This window comes from Nematolebias whitei, chromosome 2, assembly GCF_014905685.2.
Source record: "Nematolebias whitei isolate Nwh7 chromosome 2, NemWhi1, whole genome shotgun sequence".
Lineage (NCBI taxonomy): Eukaryota > Metazoa > Chordata > Actinopteri > Cyprinodontiformes > Rivulidae > Nematolebias > Nematolebias whitei.
In genome coordinates, this window is record NC_056499.1 from 56,236,901 (window position 1) to 56,254,931 (window position 18,031).

Sequence of the window (18,031 nt, forward strand, 5' to 3'; positions counted from 1 at the left end):
CCCCCCCCCCCCCCCCCCCATACACACACTTCACTGTTCCGACCCAAACTCTTCTCAGCTGAATTCAGCCCTGCGCGTTGTTGCTCTTGCTCTAATCTCGATTGCCACTGCCTTCAGGTGCTTTCTTGGTTGCCCAACTAAGGTCAATCCATCCATCTATTTTATGAAAGTAAATTGTCTTTTCGACATTTTGATTGCTGTTATTTTGACAAATTAGCACCGGTGTTTTGAAAAGTGATGTAATGTGAATAATGCATATCAAACATTTCTCTCGTATTTAAAAAAAAAACTTTTAACTGTAGGCATTTTTATTTATTATGTCTGAAATGTATGCGTGAGTTCCGACACATTAGCAGCTGTGCACACGTGCTCTGTAGAGCTGTCTTGAGACACTCCTGTGCGTAACGTGCACTGTCCGCAGGGCGCACCGCTGAAGGTCGATGAAGACACTTCATTCCCGCAGGACATGCCGCCCGCGTCTCTGCTGGGAAGAAGCATGTGCGCGAGCTGGTGCGCATAGTGTAGCCGGAACACCCACTCCTCAGACTGGGCAACGTCTTCTCTCGTTGTACTTTTAGTAAATAATCAAAATAAAAATGTGCCATGACTTTGGACTTTTAGGGGCGGAGATCTGAGTTGCCGGATCCGAGCAAACAGTTGCCAGAACACGTCCCGTCAAAATGAGAGAGTTCCAGGATCTTGTTCTGGTAGGATCTGTCTTGAATTAAGCACTGGATTTGGGGCTATATAAACAAACTGAATTGATCTGAATTGAAAGGTTAGTCAAATAGGTGAACAGGGCCTAAATATCCCCACACCCGTTTACCTGGCATGTCCCATGTGTGACGCATCATAAACTGTTGGCCCGCAGCAGTACCACGTCACCTTATTTCCCTTCTGGGGAACAAACGGCTCCTGAAATATGAAGACAATTAAACTGCATCAGAATTTTAGGTCCAAAGAAGTAAAAACGATCCCAGTCATTTTCATAGACACATACACATATACATATACAATTATACAGAATATTGGTCCAGAAGACAACACAAGTTTAAGGTTCCTTCTTATCATTTGCATCACATGCGATACATGAGGTGGAACAAAACTGTGTACACAAGGTCCCAGTTACACCCAAAAAAAAAGTATAAAAAGAAACAGTACACAAGGATCTAAGATACACACTAAACAATAATAATGTAATCTAATGAGGTGTATTAAACATCAGCCTGAAAATCAGTCTATTTTGAGGAGATGGGTTTAAATATATTAGCTTATGGGTAATAAATCATCAGCATGGAAAATAAGCAACACAGATAAAGTGATAAATCTCCAATTAAAGTGGCAGTATAGTAGTCCCTCGCTACTTCGCGGTTCGTTTTTCGCTGATTCCCTTCGTGGTTTTTCAAAGTAAGATTGGACATGACACAATTGGCTGATTGATGGATGAACTATGGATTGTTTAATCCAAAAAAAGGTTAAAAACTAAACAATTGGACTTTATCTGTAACTGAAGACGTTTCGCTTCTCATCCGAGGAGCTTTCTCAATTCAATGAAACGGAGTGTGGGATTCAAGTTATAAAGCTCTGGAGTTCTGTAAACTTGCATAATGGAGATAGACACATGCAGATTGACCTCTCACTCTTCACAATAGAGGATCGTTAGGGTCATTGTTAGTCCCATCCACAGAGGGGCCACTCTGGTCACATGGTTGGAATTCCTGTTTCATTGAATTCAGAAAACTCCTCGGATGAGAAGCGAAACATCTTCAGTTACAAATAAAGTCCAGTTGTTTTGTTTTTAACTTGTTTTGATTTACCATGTCCTGGATGACTGAAAATCTCCACCAGCCATGGATTGTTTGTATAAAATAAATTATTTTAAATGATTTTGCACCATGTGTGCAGACCACAAGTGCAGGAGAAGCTCCCTCCTGCAGCTGATCAGCTGATCTCCTTCTCTGCCACACATTTATTTCTCCTGCTGCAGCAGCTTCATGGGGTGGCTGTGGCTGAGAGGTTAGAGCAGTCGTCCTCCAATGCGAGAGTTGGGGGTTCGAATCCACCAGCAGTCACATGCTGAAGTGTCCCTGGGCAAGACACTGAACCCCTCATAGCCTCTGATGTGTGTCCCATCAGTGTATGAATGTGATAAAGCTCTGATTAGTCTCTTTAGAATGATTTGTTCAATTAGCTTTGTAGAGATCTAGTAGAGTGCTGTATGAATGGGTAAAGTACTTTGAGTATCATGAAATAAAATAGAAAGGCGCTATATAAGTACAGTCCATTTATGAAGGACTAACCCTTTGCAGTCCAGATGCACCGATCAACTTTTGTCTTCCAACTTAAAATTCAAAGTATGTCACAACATAAATCATCATAATCACAAAATACAAAAGTGTTAAAAGTTATTTTAAATTATTTTAGATCTTCTATGTTCAGTTGTTTCAGTGTCATTGATCCAGAAGTTTCTGCTCCGGGCTGCAGAGCTGATGCTGCGTGACATCCTGTGATGTCCTGCTGCACTTCTCTTCTCTACATTTAAATACTGTAACATTTTAAATAAATAATCCATGCTGCATGGATTTATTTAAAATGTTACAGTGTTTAAATTTAAAATTTTTATTCAAGGAGGGAGAATGGGAGTAATAGGTGATGTGTGATTACAGCCTGGCACATGTCATGACAAACTTTACTGAACTTGAACTGAACTTGAATGTGGACTACTGTCTCCCTTCTTTGATGTTTTTCACTTATCGCGGGGGGTGCGTGGTCCCTAACACCCACGATAAATGAGGGACCACTGTATAGTGATTTTTATGGTTAGATATTCATGAGTCTAACAGCCTCAGGGTAGAAGCTGTTCCTCACTCTAGTGGTTCTACACTTAATGCTCCTCAACCTCCTTCCTGAGGGGAGCGGGGCAAAAAGTGTGCTGGGTGAGTGGGGTCCTTCATGATACAGGTAGCCCTCTTCCTGCATCTAGAGGTGTAGATGTCTGTGATGGTGGGGAAACTGACTCCAACAGACTTCTGTGCAGCCTTCACCACTCTCTGCAAAGTTTTTCTTTCCGCAGCTGTGCAGCCTCCATGCCACACGTTGATGCTCGAGCACAGGATGCTCTCCACTGCACACCTGTAGAAGGAGGTGAGAACTGAGCTTCTCAGACCAGCTCGTCTCAGCCGCCTGAGGAAGTAGAGTCTCTGATGAGCTTTCTTGATCAGGCTGGAAGTGTTGCCCTAGCTGAGGTTGTCATTCAGGTGCACACCCAAGTACTTGTAGCTAGTGACCACTTCCACCGCAGATCCTCTTATGTTCAGGGGTGGCAGGGTGGGGGAGGGTGCTTGCCCCATTTGAAATCCACAATCATCTCCTTTGTCTTCTTCACATTGATGTGAAGGTTATTCTCTTTGCACCAGCTGTCCAGGTGTTCCACCTCTTGCCTGTAGCTGGACTCATCATTGTTTGTGATGCATCCCACCACCACTGTATCATCTGCAAACTTTACAATGTGACAGCCTGGATGGGTAGCTGTGCAGTCATATGTGAGCAGAGTAAACAGGAGTGGGCTCAGCACACATCCCTGAGGGGAGCTAGTGCTGATGGTTATGGGTGGTAAATGGTAAGTGGACAGTACTTATAGTAGTAGCTGAAACTAGCAGAAATTAGCTGAAAGGAGCATAACAAGCTGAAATTGACAAAAAGATGTTAGAAGCTCAAAAATGTTGTAGTAAGCAGAAAGAATGTGAAAGGAGCAGTAAAAATTTGTAAACAGATCTAAAAATTTGAAGGATGTGAAATGAGCTCAATTCATTTTCTATGAGAAAAAAAAGGCAGAAAAAGCTAAATATTTCAAAAAGCTAAAGTTGCACCAATACCAAAAGTCATAGCAGGATTGCCCTGAAAGAGATGGACGTTTTGATTTATGATTTGTTGAAATAGCAAAAAAAAAGTGTGGAAAGAGAAAGATGCTGAATCACTTACAGAAGAAAAATGGATCATAATAGTGTGAATGCTCCCACACGTTGGAAAAGAGTGAGCAGCACAAACAGCACCCTGCCATCTACCACCGTTATTGTTGCTTACTGGCCCGTGCAGAAAAACTATAGAGTGCAGCCATCTGTAGAGCAGGGCTTTTCCAAAGGCCTCCACTTTAAGATCTGGATTCAAAAAGCTTTGGTTTGAGAGAAAACGAGTGCCATCATCTTATACATTATATATCTGAGACGTGGCAGAAAGGTTATCACTCAAAAACAACATTGTGCAAACATTATCATTTACTTGATTTCAGACACAATATATGAGCCATATAAAAAAAACAGAAAAACAACAAGAACGCAGAGTTAAAATGTTTTTCTTTAGAGGCTAAAACACCAATGAGTCCATAAAGTAGAAAAGTATCACACAGAGCTTAGTCCAGGGTTGGTCAGTGTAGCGATGATACAGTTTTCAGATTCAGACAACCTACACATGCACCTACACATGAGGTTACGCAGCACCACAGGGCTTCCACACACATTTTGCTTGCACTGCTCCACTGCGGTACCCTCAGCAGCATCTGCATGCCATCATTATATGCCACATTGAGTCTATACATACTACTCCTTTTATAACGTCTCCACAGGTGAGCGGTATACAGGAGTGCAGTAGGCCTTAAACAGCTGGATCTTAACTGATCCAGATAGGGATGCACCTATCCAACTTTTCCACTTCCGATCTGCTGTTCCATGTCGACCGATACGATATGATACAGACCTGATACAGAAAAACAGTGCTGAATTCTGTTCAACGAACTCAGCGTGCTCTTTAGGGTGAAATCTCTGGAGATGCTTGATTATGTTAGTAGTGTTATAACTGGAAGTTTTAGGGACACCCCTTGGAACAGTCACTGTGCACATATTGCACGTAGCTGTTGAATGTGTTGGCTGGCGTAGTGTGAAATAGTTCCAGATGGCTGATCCTTTCGCTCGCTCCATTTTGAAAACAATCTCGAGTTTGCTAGCACGTGACATCACTCAGAGCACAAAGCATAGAGTTAGAGTGAATAGATATGCCCAGTCATGGATCACCAATACCCGATCCAGAATTTTTTTTCAATATCGGGTCCAATACTGATATTGGTATTAGAGCGGTGCATCTCTAATTCCAAACCTACGGATCAGCGTGTTAGCTTGTCCATAGAGCAAACGATATCGTCTTAAATGTCAATATGATCTGACAGGTCTGCAGTCACATATGAGGGGCGGCTGTGGCTGAGTGGTTAGAGCAGTCGTCCTCCGATGCAAGAGTTGGGGGTTTGAATCCACCAGCAGTCACATGTCGAAGTGTCCCTGGGCAAGACACTGAACCCCTCATAGCCTCTGATGTGTCTCCCATCAGTGTATGAATGTGATAAAGCTCTGATTGGTCTCTTTAGAATGATTTGTTAAATTAGATTTGTAGAGATCTAGTATAGAGTGCTGTATGAGTGAGTAAATGAGGCACAGATTGTAGTGTAAAGCGCTTTGAGTATCTTGAAATAAGATAGAAAGGTGCTATATAAGTGCAGACCATTTACCATTCCATTTACATAGTGCCCCAAGTATTTACATTCATTACCGACATTCAGTCTGTTGCCCGACAGAAAGAAATCAGGGAACATCAACTCGGAGTCCTCTCTGCTCGGCACAATCATGATGCTGCTTTTCTTAGAATTATATTATATATCAAAGTCTCTTCCATAACCAGAGCATGCCTGCAGCAGCTCTTGCAGGCCAGCAGTATAAGGACAGAACATTACTAAATCATCAGCATACATTAAATGGTTGATGATCCTGTTACCAAGCCACAGTCACACCTTTAAAGTGCACACATTTACATTTGTTTTCACTTGTAGTAAAAAGATGGAGCAACGACGGCAGATTAAAAAAATATTATTTTAATCATTCCTGATGAATATAAATGCTTCACTTAAACTTCACAAGAATCATTTGAAGGTAAGATAAAGTTTCCTCCTGGTTGTAGACACTAACCATCACATGCAAATGATGATGTAATATTTTCTTAACGTGAAGCTACTTGTGTGAATGAAGCATTCAAACTATTGTCTATTGCCTACTATTATTGGGGAGTGGTGGAGCAGAGGTTAGAGAAGGTGGGCCTGTGATCTGAAGATCGCCGGATCAAGCCCCAGTACCGACAACATCAAAAATGTGGGTGGGGAAGGTGAAGCACCCACACATGCCCCCACCCTCATTCGCCCCCACTCTGGGCCCATGAGCAAGGCCCTTAACCCCCACCATCTGCTCCTAAACAGGTCTCTCTTGAAAATGAGTTCTCGTGGCTCAATGAGACTACCTGGATAAATAAAGGCTAAATTAAAAAAATATATATATTGTCATCCATTTTTCTTCCGTACGATTCAGCATCTTTCTCGTTCCACAAGTTTTCATCTATTTCAACAAATAAAATAAATAAATCAAAACGTTCAACTCTTTCAGGACAATCCTGCTGTGACTTGTGGTATTGGTGCAACTTTAGCTTTTTTAAATATTTAGCCTTTTCTGAAATTTTTTTCCTCAAAGAAAATGAACTGAGCTCATTTTACCTCCTTCACATCGTTAGATCTGTTTACAACCTTTTATTGCACCTTTCACATTTTGTTCTGCTTCAGTTTCGTTCTGCAAATTTAAATGTTTTTCAGCTAATTTCAGCTCTTTTTTTTAATTTTTTTTTAGCTAATTTCAGTTGTTTTTTAGCAAGTTCTTCTGCAATAAGCATTCTCACTGCATTTTTGCAGGAAATGCAATTTCTGTAGTTAAAATGTCGGTTAGTTTTCACTTCTACAAAACCAGACTGATTTAGGGCTGGGCGATATGAGCCAAAATATATATCTCTATATTTGTTAAGATAAATAGCGATATACGATATATATCTCAATATTTTTTTTCTCCATAAAGTACAAACCGGATTCCAAAAGAGATGTGAATAAAAACTGAATGCAATGATGTGGAGATGGCAAATGTCAATATTTTATTCGTAATATAACATAGACGACAGATCAAAAGTTTAATCTGAGTAAATGTAACATTTTAAAGGAAAAATATGTTGATTCAAAATTTCACAGTGTCAACAAATCCCAAAAAAGTTGGGACAAGTAGCAATAAGTGGCTGGAAAAAGGAAATTGAGCATATAATGAACAGCTGGAAGACCAATTAACACTAATTAGGTCAATTGACAACATGATTGGGTAAAAAAAGAGCTTCTCAGAGTGTCAGTGTCTCTCAGAAGCCAAGATGGTAAGAGGATCACCAATTCTACCATTGTTGTGCAGAAAGATAGTGCAGCAATACCAGAATGGTGTTACCCAGCGTAAAATAGCAAAGACTTTTAAGTTATCATCATCAACCGTGCATAACATCATCAAAAGTTTCAGAGAATCTGGAACAATCGCTGTGCGTAAGGGTCAAGGTCGTAAAACTCTACTGGATGCTCGTGATCTCCGGGCCCTTAAACGTCACTGCACCTCAAACAGGAATGCCACTGTCAAGGAAATAACAGAATGGGCTCAGGAATACTTCCAGAAAGCATTGTCAGTGAACACAATCCACCGTGCCATCCGCCGTTGCCAGCTGAAACTCTACAGTGCAAAGAGGAAGCCATTTCTAAGCAAGCTCCACAAGCTCAGATGTTTGCACTGGGCCAGGGGTCATTTAAAATGGAGTGTGGCAAAATGGAAGACTGTTCTGTGGTCAGATGAGTCACGATTTGAAGTTCTTTATGGAACACTGGGACACCATGTCATCTGGACCAGAGAGGACAAGGATAGCCCAAGTTGTTATCAACGCTCCGTTCAGAAGCCTGCATCACTGATGGTATGGGGTTGCATGAGCGCTTGTGGCATGGGCAGCTTGCATGTCTGGAAAGGCACCATTAATGCAGAGAACTATGTTCAGGTTCTAGAACAACATATGCTCCCATCTAGACGTCATCTCTTTCAGGGAAGACTCTGCATTTTTCAACACGATAATGCCAGACCACATTCTGCAGCAATCACAACATCATGGCTACGTAGGAGAAGGATCCGGGTACTGAAATGGCCAGCCTGCAGTCCAGATCTTTCACCTATAGAGAACATTTGGCACATCATAAAGAGGAAGGTGCGACAAAGAAGGCCCAAGATGATTGAACAGTTAGAGGCCTGTATTAGACATGAATGGGAGAGCATTCCTATTTCTAAACTGGAGAAACTGGTCTCCTCTGTCCCCAGACGTCTGTTGAGTGTTGTAAGAAGAAGGGGGGATGCCACACAGTGGTAAAAATGGACTTGTCCCAACTTTTTTGGGATTTGTTGACGCCATGAAATTTAGAAACAACAGATTTTTCACTTAAAATGAAACATTCTCTCAGTTTAAACTTTTGATCTGTGATTTGTTCTATTCTGAATAAAATATTAGATGTTGGCACCTCCACATCATTGCATTCAGGTTTTATTCACAATTTGTTTAGTGTCCCAACTTTTTTGGATTCTGGTTTGTAATAACAAAAATATATTTGAGTCAAAGCTTTGACCCAGTTGTCACACAGCCACATTTATTAACAGCTGTAACTAGAAAATAAATATCTAAAATATAAACTATTTACATATACTGAATAGTTTATTTTTTAGACATTTATTTACATATATTAACCGGCACCGGAGGAGGGGGGCGTGCAAAAGACACCATCTTAGCACCAACATAACTGGTTTGTTCCACTTTGGAGTAAGCTGTTTGGGGAAGAATCAGTTTTGTGTTGTGTTTCCTTGACTGATGAAGCCTTCTGGATGGAAGGTGAAACGTTTCAGCAACAAACAAAAAAAGACACTGTCCAGATGATGTGACTGAAAATTGTTAGGAGAGAGAGGTGGTGCAACATTAATTAATCAGCAGTTTATCATATCACTAAGACACGGTCCTGAGCTGTGGAACAAGACGGCTAAAGCGTTAGCCATCTTGTTAGCCGCTAAGGACTGTATCTTTAGAGATATGATCAACTGCTGATTTATTCATGTTGCGCTTCCTCTCTCTGTTCCTCTAAAAGGCACAGCACGGCTGAATGAGTCTGACCCGTGGTTTATTTCAGGGACGGAGACCGGTCTGTCAGACCTGTAGATTCACGGTTCAGAGTGGAGGCTCACTACCTGAGTTCACACATGCTCAAATTCCACTCTGCTGTTTTTAAATGGTGAAAAAAAAGATTTGTAGTTCCGACCTTCAATCCAAACCATCTCCAAAAGAACAGTCAAGATTTTTCATTTTGTTCAGCAGCTAATCTGCTCCGTGTTTACTTCTGCTAAACGTCTCCTCTCCTGCCCGCCCACCTCCTGGAGAAGCAGGAAGGAGGGGAGCACGCCTGAGGGCTGTGTGTTTGTGTTCAAGGAGGGAGGAGGGGGGCCAGTGGGAGAAGGAGACAGCACGAGGATTTCCAAGTATAAAACTATATTGTTTTATATTGATATAGTCTCAACTTATATCGCCCCCCCCCCCCCAAAAAAATAAAAAAATAAAAAATTATTATATATATATCAATATTTTACAAATATTGATATATTGCCCAGCTCCAGAAGGTGTTTCTTTATGACACAAGGTCAGAAATGAGGTCAGAGGTAGGGAAAGTCAGCCAGACGGAGATCCTGTAGTCCAACGTACCTTTGCTCTAGTCAGGCTGTTGTAGAGTCTCAGCTGGGGAACTTCTGTTCCTGCTGGTGGAGACCACACAGGCTGAACCCGCTTCCCTTTCACTGAAACAAATTCACACCATCAGATATTTGACATTTTCTATGACCTTCAAAAGTCTCCTTTAATTCTTCAGATAACAGATATAAGATTATCTTTAATCATGCATACACACATTTTTAAGATTTTAAATGGAATGTTAAAAAATTGAGAAAACGTGTGAATATTTGTTTAGTGTTATTATTCTCACTGTTGCTTTAAGTGAAAGTTGTATTAAAGTTTATTTTAAACCACCTCGTTGGAGCTAAAACGTAATTCTTTGTCAAGCTGTGTTATCTTGAAGTATTTTCCTCATTCATCTAATCCTGATGCTCGATGGCCACCATCCTGCATGTTTCAGCCATTTCTCTTCTTGGGCAAACCTGACCTGAATGGATGAGATTAGAAGGCCACTTCAGAACTGGAAGACCTGCCAAAGAGCAGGAAAACACCTACAAATGCAGGATAGTGGTCCTCAAAGACCAGGATTGGACACCGCTGGCTTACAGCCTTTTATAAAACTTTAGATGCATCAATAATGAAACTGTGGAAATGGATTCAGCCCAACAATAACTTCATGCCTACAGTTATTGGTTGAAACTTGGAAAGGGATGCTGAAAACCGGTGATGATGTAAAAACAAATCTTGGCCACACCAGATATGAGCTGAACAATTAATACACCATGTGTCTGCAGCTACATTAGTGGATACTAAAGCATGTACCGGTACTATGACTAACATTATTATTTGTTGACACTGTGCCATTTAAAAAGAGCATGAAGACGTGGGTAAAGATGGATGGATGGATGGATGGATGGATGGATGGATGGATGGATGGATGGATGGATGGATGGATGGATGGATGGACGGACGGACGGACGGACAGACGGACTCATTCTTTGGCTCAAGATGATGGCTGGCTCATCAGCAGCTTTAAGTTTTTAAAGATAAACGTGGTTGAACGGAGCTCGGAGATGCAGCTGGTCTCAGCTTAAGGCTTCTCATCGTTTGTTGCCAAACTCATCCAGATGCTGACCACACTGGGGTTCCTACAACATCTGGGTGTTTCAGAGGGAGTTGTCAGACTCATTAGGATTGTAGCAGTCAACCCTGAGTCAAGTCCATACGTCAGCCTGGTTGAGTGCCTCTTTGTTTGCACAATTTACAGGTGCTGGTCATAAAATGAGAATATCATGAAAAACTTGATTTATTTCATTTATTCTATTCAAAAAGTGAAACTTGTATATTATATTCATTCATTACACACAGACTGATATATTTCAAATGTTTATTTCTTTTAATGTTGATGAACTGACAACTAATCAAACCTCTAAAATCAGTATCTCAGAAAATTACAATATTACTTAAGACCAATAAAAAAAGGATTTTTAGAAATGTTGGCCAACTGAAAAGTATGGGCTACCGGTGCGAACACCTTCCTCATTAACATGAGGAAAGTTTAGAGGCTTTCGCCTCAGCCACTTGACAGCTGAACAATCGCTGTCCCTCCACTTGTACTCAGTGCTAACGCCAAAGAACAACTAGACCTGTCACGATAACAAATTTTGCTGGGCGATTAATTGTCTCAGAAAATATTGCAAAAAACGATATTGTTTGGAATTTGACAATAATTTGTAATTGTCAAATTTAAGAAGAAATGTTTTCTATCTTGTAGCACGGTGGCACAACTGGTAGAGCTGCTGCTTCTCAGCGAGAAGGTTGCCAGTTCAAATCCCGGTCCGGGGGCCTTTCTGGGTGGAGTTTGCATGTTCTCTCCGTGCATGCGTGGGTTTTCTCCGGGTACTCCAGTTTCCTCCCACAGACCAAAAACATGCATGTTAGAATGAATGGTAACTCTAAATTGTTCCCAAGTGTGAGTGAGAGAGTGAATGGTTGTTTGTCTCGTTTGTCTCTATGTGTCACTGTGATGGACTGGAGACCTGTCCAGGGTGTCCCCGCCCCTCGCACAGTGATTGCTGGACATGGGCACCGGCGACCCCTGTGACCCAAAATGGAAGAAGCGGGTAAAAGATAATGGCTGGATGGATGTTTTCCATCTTATCTTAAATTGTTCTGCGTGTAGTACCTTTTTCAGACCACCGGATGGCAGTATAAGACTGTTTGAACCGAAGGATGGATAGTGAGGGAGCAAGCAGTGTCTCCAAGATAAATGTGAGGGAGGCGCTGTGGTGTTTTGACAAACAGGTTTTGTTTCAAAATAACTCTGTATACAGCCAATAATGTCTAAACCACCAGCAACAAAAGTGAGTACACCCCTTAGTGAAAGTTCCTTAAGTTTCAATATTTTGTGTGGCCACCATTATTTACCAGAACTCTCCTGGGCATGGAGTTTACCAGAGCTTCACTGGTTGTCACTGGAATGCTTTTCCACTCCTCCATGATGACATCACGGAGCAGGCGGATATTCGAGACTTTGCACTCCTCCACCTTCCGCTTGAGGATGCCCCAAAGATGTTCTCTTGGGTTTAGGTCTGGAGACATGCTTGGCCAGTCCATCACTTTTACCCTCAGCCTCTTCAGTAAAGCAGTGGTCGTCTTAGAGATGTGTTTGGGGTCATTATCATGCTGGAACACTGCCCTGCCACCCAGTTTCCGGAGGGAAGGGATCATGTTCTGCTTCAGTATTTCACAGTACATATTGGAGTTCATGTGTCCCTCAATGAAACGTAACTCCCAACACCTGTTGCACTCATGAAGCCCCAGACCATGGCATTCCCACCACCATGCTTGACTGTAGGCATCACACACTTATCTTTGTCCTCCTCACCTGATAGCCGCCACACATGTTTGAGCCTATCTGAACCAAACAAATTAGTCTTAGTCTCATCAGACCATAGGACATGGTTCCAGTAATCCATGTCCTTTGTTGACATGTCTACAGCAAACTGTTATATATATATATATATATATATATATATATATATATATATATATCTTTCAAAGACAGCATATGTATGTGACGCTGAGTATGTGCACTCAGCTTCTCTGGACAACCAACGCGAGGTCTGTTCTGAGTGGACCCTGCTCTTTTAAAGTGCTGGATGATCTTGGCCACTGTGCTGCAGCTCAGTTTCAGGGTGTTGGCAATCCTCTTGTAGTCTTGGCCATCTTGATGTAGCACAACAATTCGTCTTTTAAGATCCTCAGAGAGTTCTTTGCCATGAGGTGCCATGTTGGAACTTTCAGTGACCAGTATGTGTGTGTGTGAGAGCTGTACTACAAACTTGAACACACCTGCTCCCTATGCACACCTGAAACCTAGTAACACGAACGAGTCACATGACATTTTGGAGGGAAAATGACAAGCAGTGCTCAATTTGGACATATAGTGTAGTCTCTTAGAGGTGTACTCACTTTTGTTGCCGGTGGTTTAGACATGAACGGCTGTATATTGAGTAATTTTGAGGGAAGTATAAATTGACACAGTTATATAAGCTGCACACAGACTAATTTTCATTGTGTCAAAGTGTCATTTTGTCAGTGTTGTCCCATGAAGAGATATACTTAAACATCTGCAGGAATGTAAGGGGTGTACTCACTTTTGTGATACACTGTAAGAAATGCACTTGGATTTATGTCTATTTATGTATTGGATCCAGGACAGTGGCCCCATACTGAAAGATTGTTTTGATCGAACAGACTGGCAGGTTTTCAGAGAAGCTGCTGAAAATGGAGGATCGCTTAATCTGGGCCAATACACATCCTCAGTTCTGGGGTACATTAGTACATGTACTGACACTGTCTCCACTATCAGATATGTTAAAAGTTACCCGAACAGAAAATCTTGGCTGAATGCAGAGGTGCGCACCCTGCTGGAAGTCAGGAACACTGCCTTCAGGTCTGGAAACTCAGAGGAGCTGAGAAGGACAAGGAAAGAGCTGGTTGCTGGTACTAAAAGGGCCAAGGCCACATATGCACGGAGGATCAAGGGTCAATTCAAGACCCACGCAGCATGTGGAGGGGCATTAAGTGTAAAACAGATTATAAAGGCAAGAGCGAACAATGCCCAAAGACCCATCACTGCCTGATGTCCTCAACAAGTTCTACGCACACTTTGAAGACCTGAATAGACCACCCAGCACCAGACTCACCTCATCACCAGATGAAGAGCATCTCAGCGTGACCTCAGCAGCAGTAAGGAGTACCTTCAGGAGGATTAATCCACATAAGGCAACCAGCCCAGACAACATCCCCGGGAAGGTGCTGAAAGAATGTGCCGATCAGGTCTACAGGTGCTGGCAGACATCTTTAACACCTCACTTACCCTGGAGACAGTTCCCACCTGCCTGAAGACTACCATCATCCCAGTCCCAAAAAGCTCTACAGTGACTGATCTGAATGACTATCAGCCAGTTACCCTCACCCAGATAGTAAAATGCTTTGAAAAACTGGTCATGACCCACATCAAAACAACCATCAACATAATCGAGGACCCTCATCAGTATGCATACCACGAGAACCAATCAACAGAGGATACCATCTCCTCTGTGGTTCACATTGTGCTCACTCACAATAGAAGGACTCCTACGTCCGTATGCTCTTTGTGGACTTTACATCCGCCTTCAACACTATAATCCCCCAAACCCTGATGGACAAACTATTCACACTAGGACTAAGCCCCTCCATTTGCAACTGGGTACTAGACTTCTTAACAAAAAGACCACAGTTAGTGAGGATCCACAACTTCTCCTCCACCATAACCCTCAGCACTGGCTCTCCTCAGGGATGTGTGTTGAATGAGTCCTCTCCTGTTTACTCTGCTCACGTATGATTGTGCAGCTACCCATCCAGGCTGTCACATTGTAAAGTTTGCAGATGATACAGCGGTGGTGGGATGCATCACAAACAATGATGAGTCCAGCTACAGGCAAGAGGTGGAACACCTGGAGAGCTGGTGCAAAGAGAACAACCTTCACATCAATGTAAAGAAGACAAAGGAGATGATTGTGGACTTCAGAAGGAACAAAAACACCTACACCCCCTGAACATAAGAGGATCTGCAGTGGAAGTGGTCTCCAGCTACAAATACTTGGGTGTACACATGAATGACAACCTCAGCTGGAGCAACAACACCACCAGCCTGATCAAGAAAGCTCATCAGAGACTCTACTTCCTCAGGCGGATGAGACGAGCTGGTCTGAGAAGCTCAGTCCTCACCTCCTTCTACAGGTGTGCAGTGGAGAGTATCCTGTGCTCGAGCATCAACGTGTGGCATGAAGGCTGCACAGCTGCAGAAAGAAAAGCTTTGCAGAGAGTGGTGAAGGCTGCACAGAATATGTTGGAGTCAGTCTCCCCACCATCACAAACATCTACACCTCCAGATGCAGGAAGAGGGCCACCTGCATCATGAAGGACCACACTCACCCAGCACACACACTTTTTGCCCCGATCCCCTCAGGAAAGAGGTTGAGGAGCATTAAGTGTAGAACCACTAGACTGAGGAACAGCTTCTACCCTGAAGCTGTTAGACTCATGAATCTCTAACCAGAATAATCACTGTGAAAAATCACATGTTGCTGGTGATCTGGTTCATGTTGCTGGTGATCTGTTTCATGTTGCTGGTGATCTGGTTCATGTTGCTGCTGATCTGGTTCATGTTGCTGGTGATCTGGTTCATGTTGCTGGTGATCTGGTTCATGTTGCTGCTGATCTGGTTCATGTTGCTGTGTTCATTCGTGCTCATCTACTCACTCAGACTCATGTTCGTGCTGCTGTTCAGCATATTGTTTTTATGCTTTTAGTGCTTAGTGTATATTTAGTTGATGTTTTCTTAGTTCGTATCTTAGATGTTATCATCGTTTTTCTTTTACTTTTAATTGTTGGATGTAACTGGGACACTGTGTACATAATTTTGTTCCACCACATGTACCACATGGTGTGCGAATGACAAAGAACCTTGAATCCTTGAATCTTATGCATAGTTTCTTATATGTAAAGCTTTTTTGCACGTTTGCCATTTTCTCAATTTACACTTATGCCTGTTTTCAACAGAAGAGCCAGACGAGCCTTTATACATGAAGCCCTTGTTGGTTAAGACATTTCCTATAGATTACAGGAACCTCAAGATCATTGGAAGGAAAATAAAAATATATGAAGATTGCACACCTACAAACTTACAAGGAATGAAAAAGGTGACAAACCTATTCTGGTATACACCAAGAAGAAAATTAGGGGAAAGGACAACAGATAAAAAGCCAAAATCTCTGCTGCAGTGTGTGCAGACCTGGTGACAAACTACAGGAAACCTGTGACCTCTGTAACTGCAAACAAATACTACTGTGCAAAATATTAACATTGCTTTTCACAGGTGTTCAAATACTTATTTGCAGCAGTAACACACAAACTATTAAAAAAAGTCTTACTTTGTGATTTCCAGATGTGTCTTTTTTACATCATCTCTCTCACAGTGGACATGCAGCAAAGTGGGAGAACTTGCAAAGTCGCAGGGTGTTCAAATACTTATTTTCTTCAATGCATAACTGAAAGGTCATCAGGGCACTTTTGAGTTAACTGGTTTAAAAAATGCACTTAAACATGAGAAATGTGAGACTATACTGAACAGGTCATTTATTTTGATTTTTTCCATTAATTAAGAAAAAAAATTAAATGCCTGGTGCCTGTAACAACAGAAATAAAATAGTTAAATCATATTTGAATTGTTTTTGTAAACTTATTTATATGTAAATGAGATGGGCAATTGATTTCGCAATACAGTATATTGATCTCAGACTTGTGAATCGAATAGAATCAAAATTGTATCGTGACAGACTTTGATATCAAGAAAAATCGTATCGTCATACAAACAAATCAATATAATATCGTATTGTGGTAAAGCTGGTGATTTACACCACTAGGGTCAACCAAAAAAAAAAAAAAGTTATTATTATTTTTTAATCAAAAAGCAACAAGACAACCAGAGAAACTGGTTAACAGCAAAAACCCATTTCTTAAATGTTTTGGCCTGGACAAGCCTTTAGGGGCCGTTTCTGCTGCTTGGCCAGGAGCCCCTTTCATCTTTTGCAATGTGGGGGACACATTAAACATTTTGAATAAAGTAGATGCCATTTCCTGCATTCTGGTGTATTTTACTGGGTCTAAAAAACATCTAGTTTTACCTACATAAGTAAACATTTGATTAAATAACTATTTTAGAGACAGAGACCTCGTTCAACTAGTCCATTTATGCATCATCCTGGTTTTAAACTCACTCCTATGGCTAAGATTATGAAATTAATGAGACTGTCAAGTCTTTTTCCCAACCAGTGCTGATCCGACTTGAAAGATCCAGGAAGAAAGTAGACGTAGGCTCAACTCACGTCATCATCTTTATTACTTATTCTCAAAGATGGTTCTGCTGCAGTACCAGCAGCACCAGTAGAATCAGAACCAGTAGAATCAATAGGTTGAAAACTTTGGGAAAAATGCAGATTAATAGTTTAGTTTCAAATGTTTTTTTCAATTACTTAAATCATATAAATTCATTAATGTTTTAAACTGTGTAAATATATATTCTGACATAAAGTAGGAAGTAACCATTTTAAAACATTTAACCATTTTTTATATTTATTCATTTCAAATATTTTTGATATTTCTTCTAAATTTTCCAATAAATGTTACTGTAATCTTTTATTTGTATCTTTTATTTTAATTGTATCTTACCTATTTACAACTAATAAATAATTACAATTATTTTTAGCAAAAAAAAGATGTATTTTCCTCAAAACTAATCACGATGAATTGTATGCAAGTAATGCAAAGATCAGAGAAATAAAAATAATATTTGACTTGCATGATTCTTTGCTAAGATTACAAAATAATATGCTTTAATCAAATTCATAATATAGAAAGACTAAATGTATAATCTAAATTAAAAAGTCTCAAAACAGCATTAGGTCAGCTCAACTCAAATCCCAACAGAGACTTGCAATGGAAGTAAACAAACACAGAGGGTCCATGTGCTAAAAACAAGCTCCGATTGCTCTAAAATCATCTCAAACTACTGTGTTGTTTACCACAAGTTTGCTTCTAGGCTCAAAAAACTGTTTGTCAGGTTTATTGAGGCGGCTACTCACCGGTGCGTGTCTACTCTCCTTCATGCACTGATTGTCACAAAGGACCACACACCTGCATTAAGAACCTAATCAGAACCACAGAAGCTGCAGCAGAGTTTAGGCTAGAGCTCCCCCTCTGTCTAAACTATGTAATCTAAGAGAAACTACAGGTCCTTCTAAAAAAAATTAGCATATTGTGATAAAGGTCATTATTTTCCATAATGTAA

At 41.1% G+C, this 18,031-nt stretch overlaps 1 protein-coding gene across 1 annotated transcript in view; it reads right to left on the bottom strand.

Annotated features, from left to right (window-relative positions):
- cars1 (cysteinyl-tRNA synthetase 1) overlaps positions 1-18,031 on the bottom strand; it is a 232,039-nt gene that overhangs the window by 175,965 nt on the left and 38,043 nt on the right. The window contains exons 3-4 of the mRNA XM_037694988.1: positions 9,667-9,758; positions 827-915 (exon numbers count right to left, since the gene is read on the bottom strand). Of these exons, the coding sequence (XP_037550916.1) occupies positions 827-915; positions 9,667-9,758 (181 nt within the window). The remainder of the gene's footprint in view (positions 1-826; positions 916-9,666; positions 9,759-18,031) is intronic.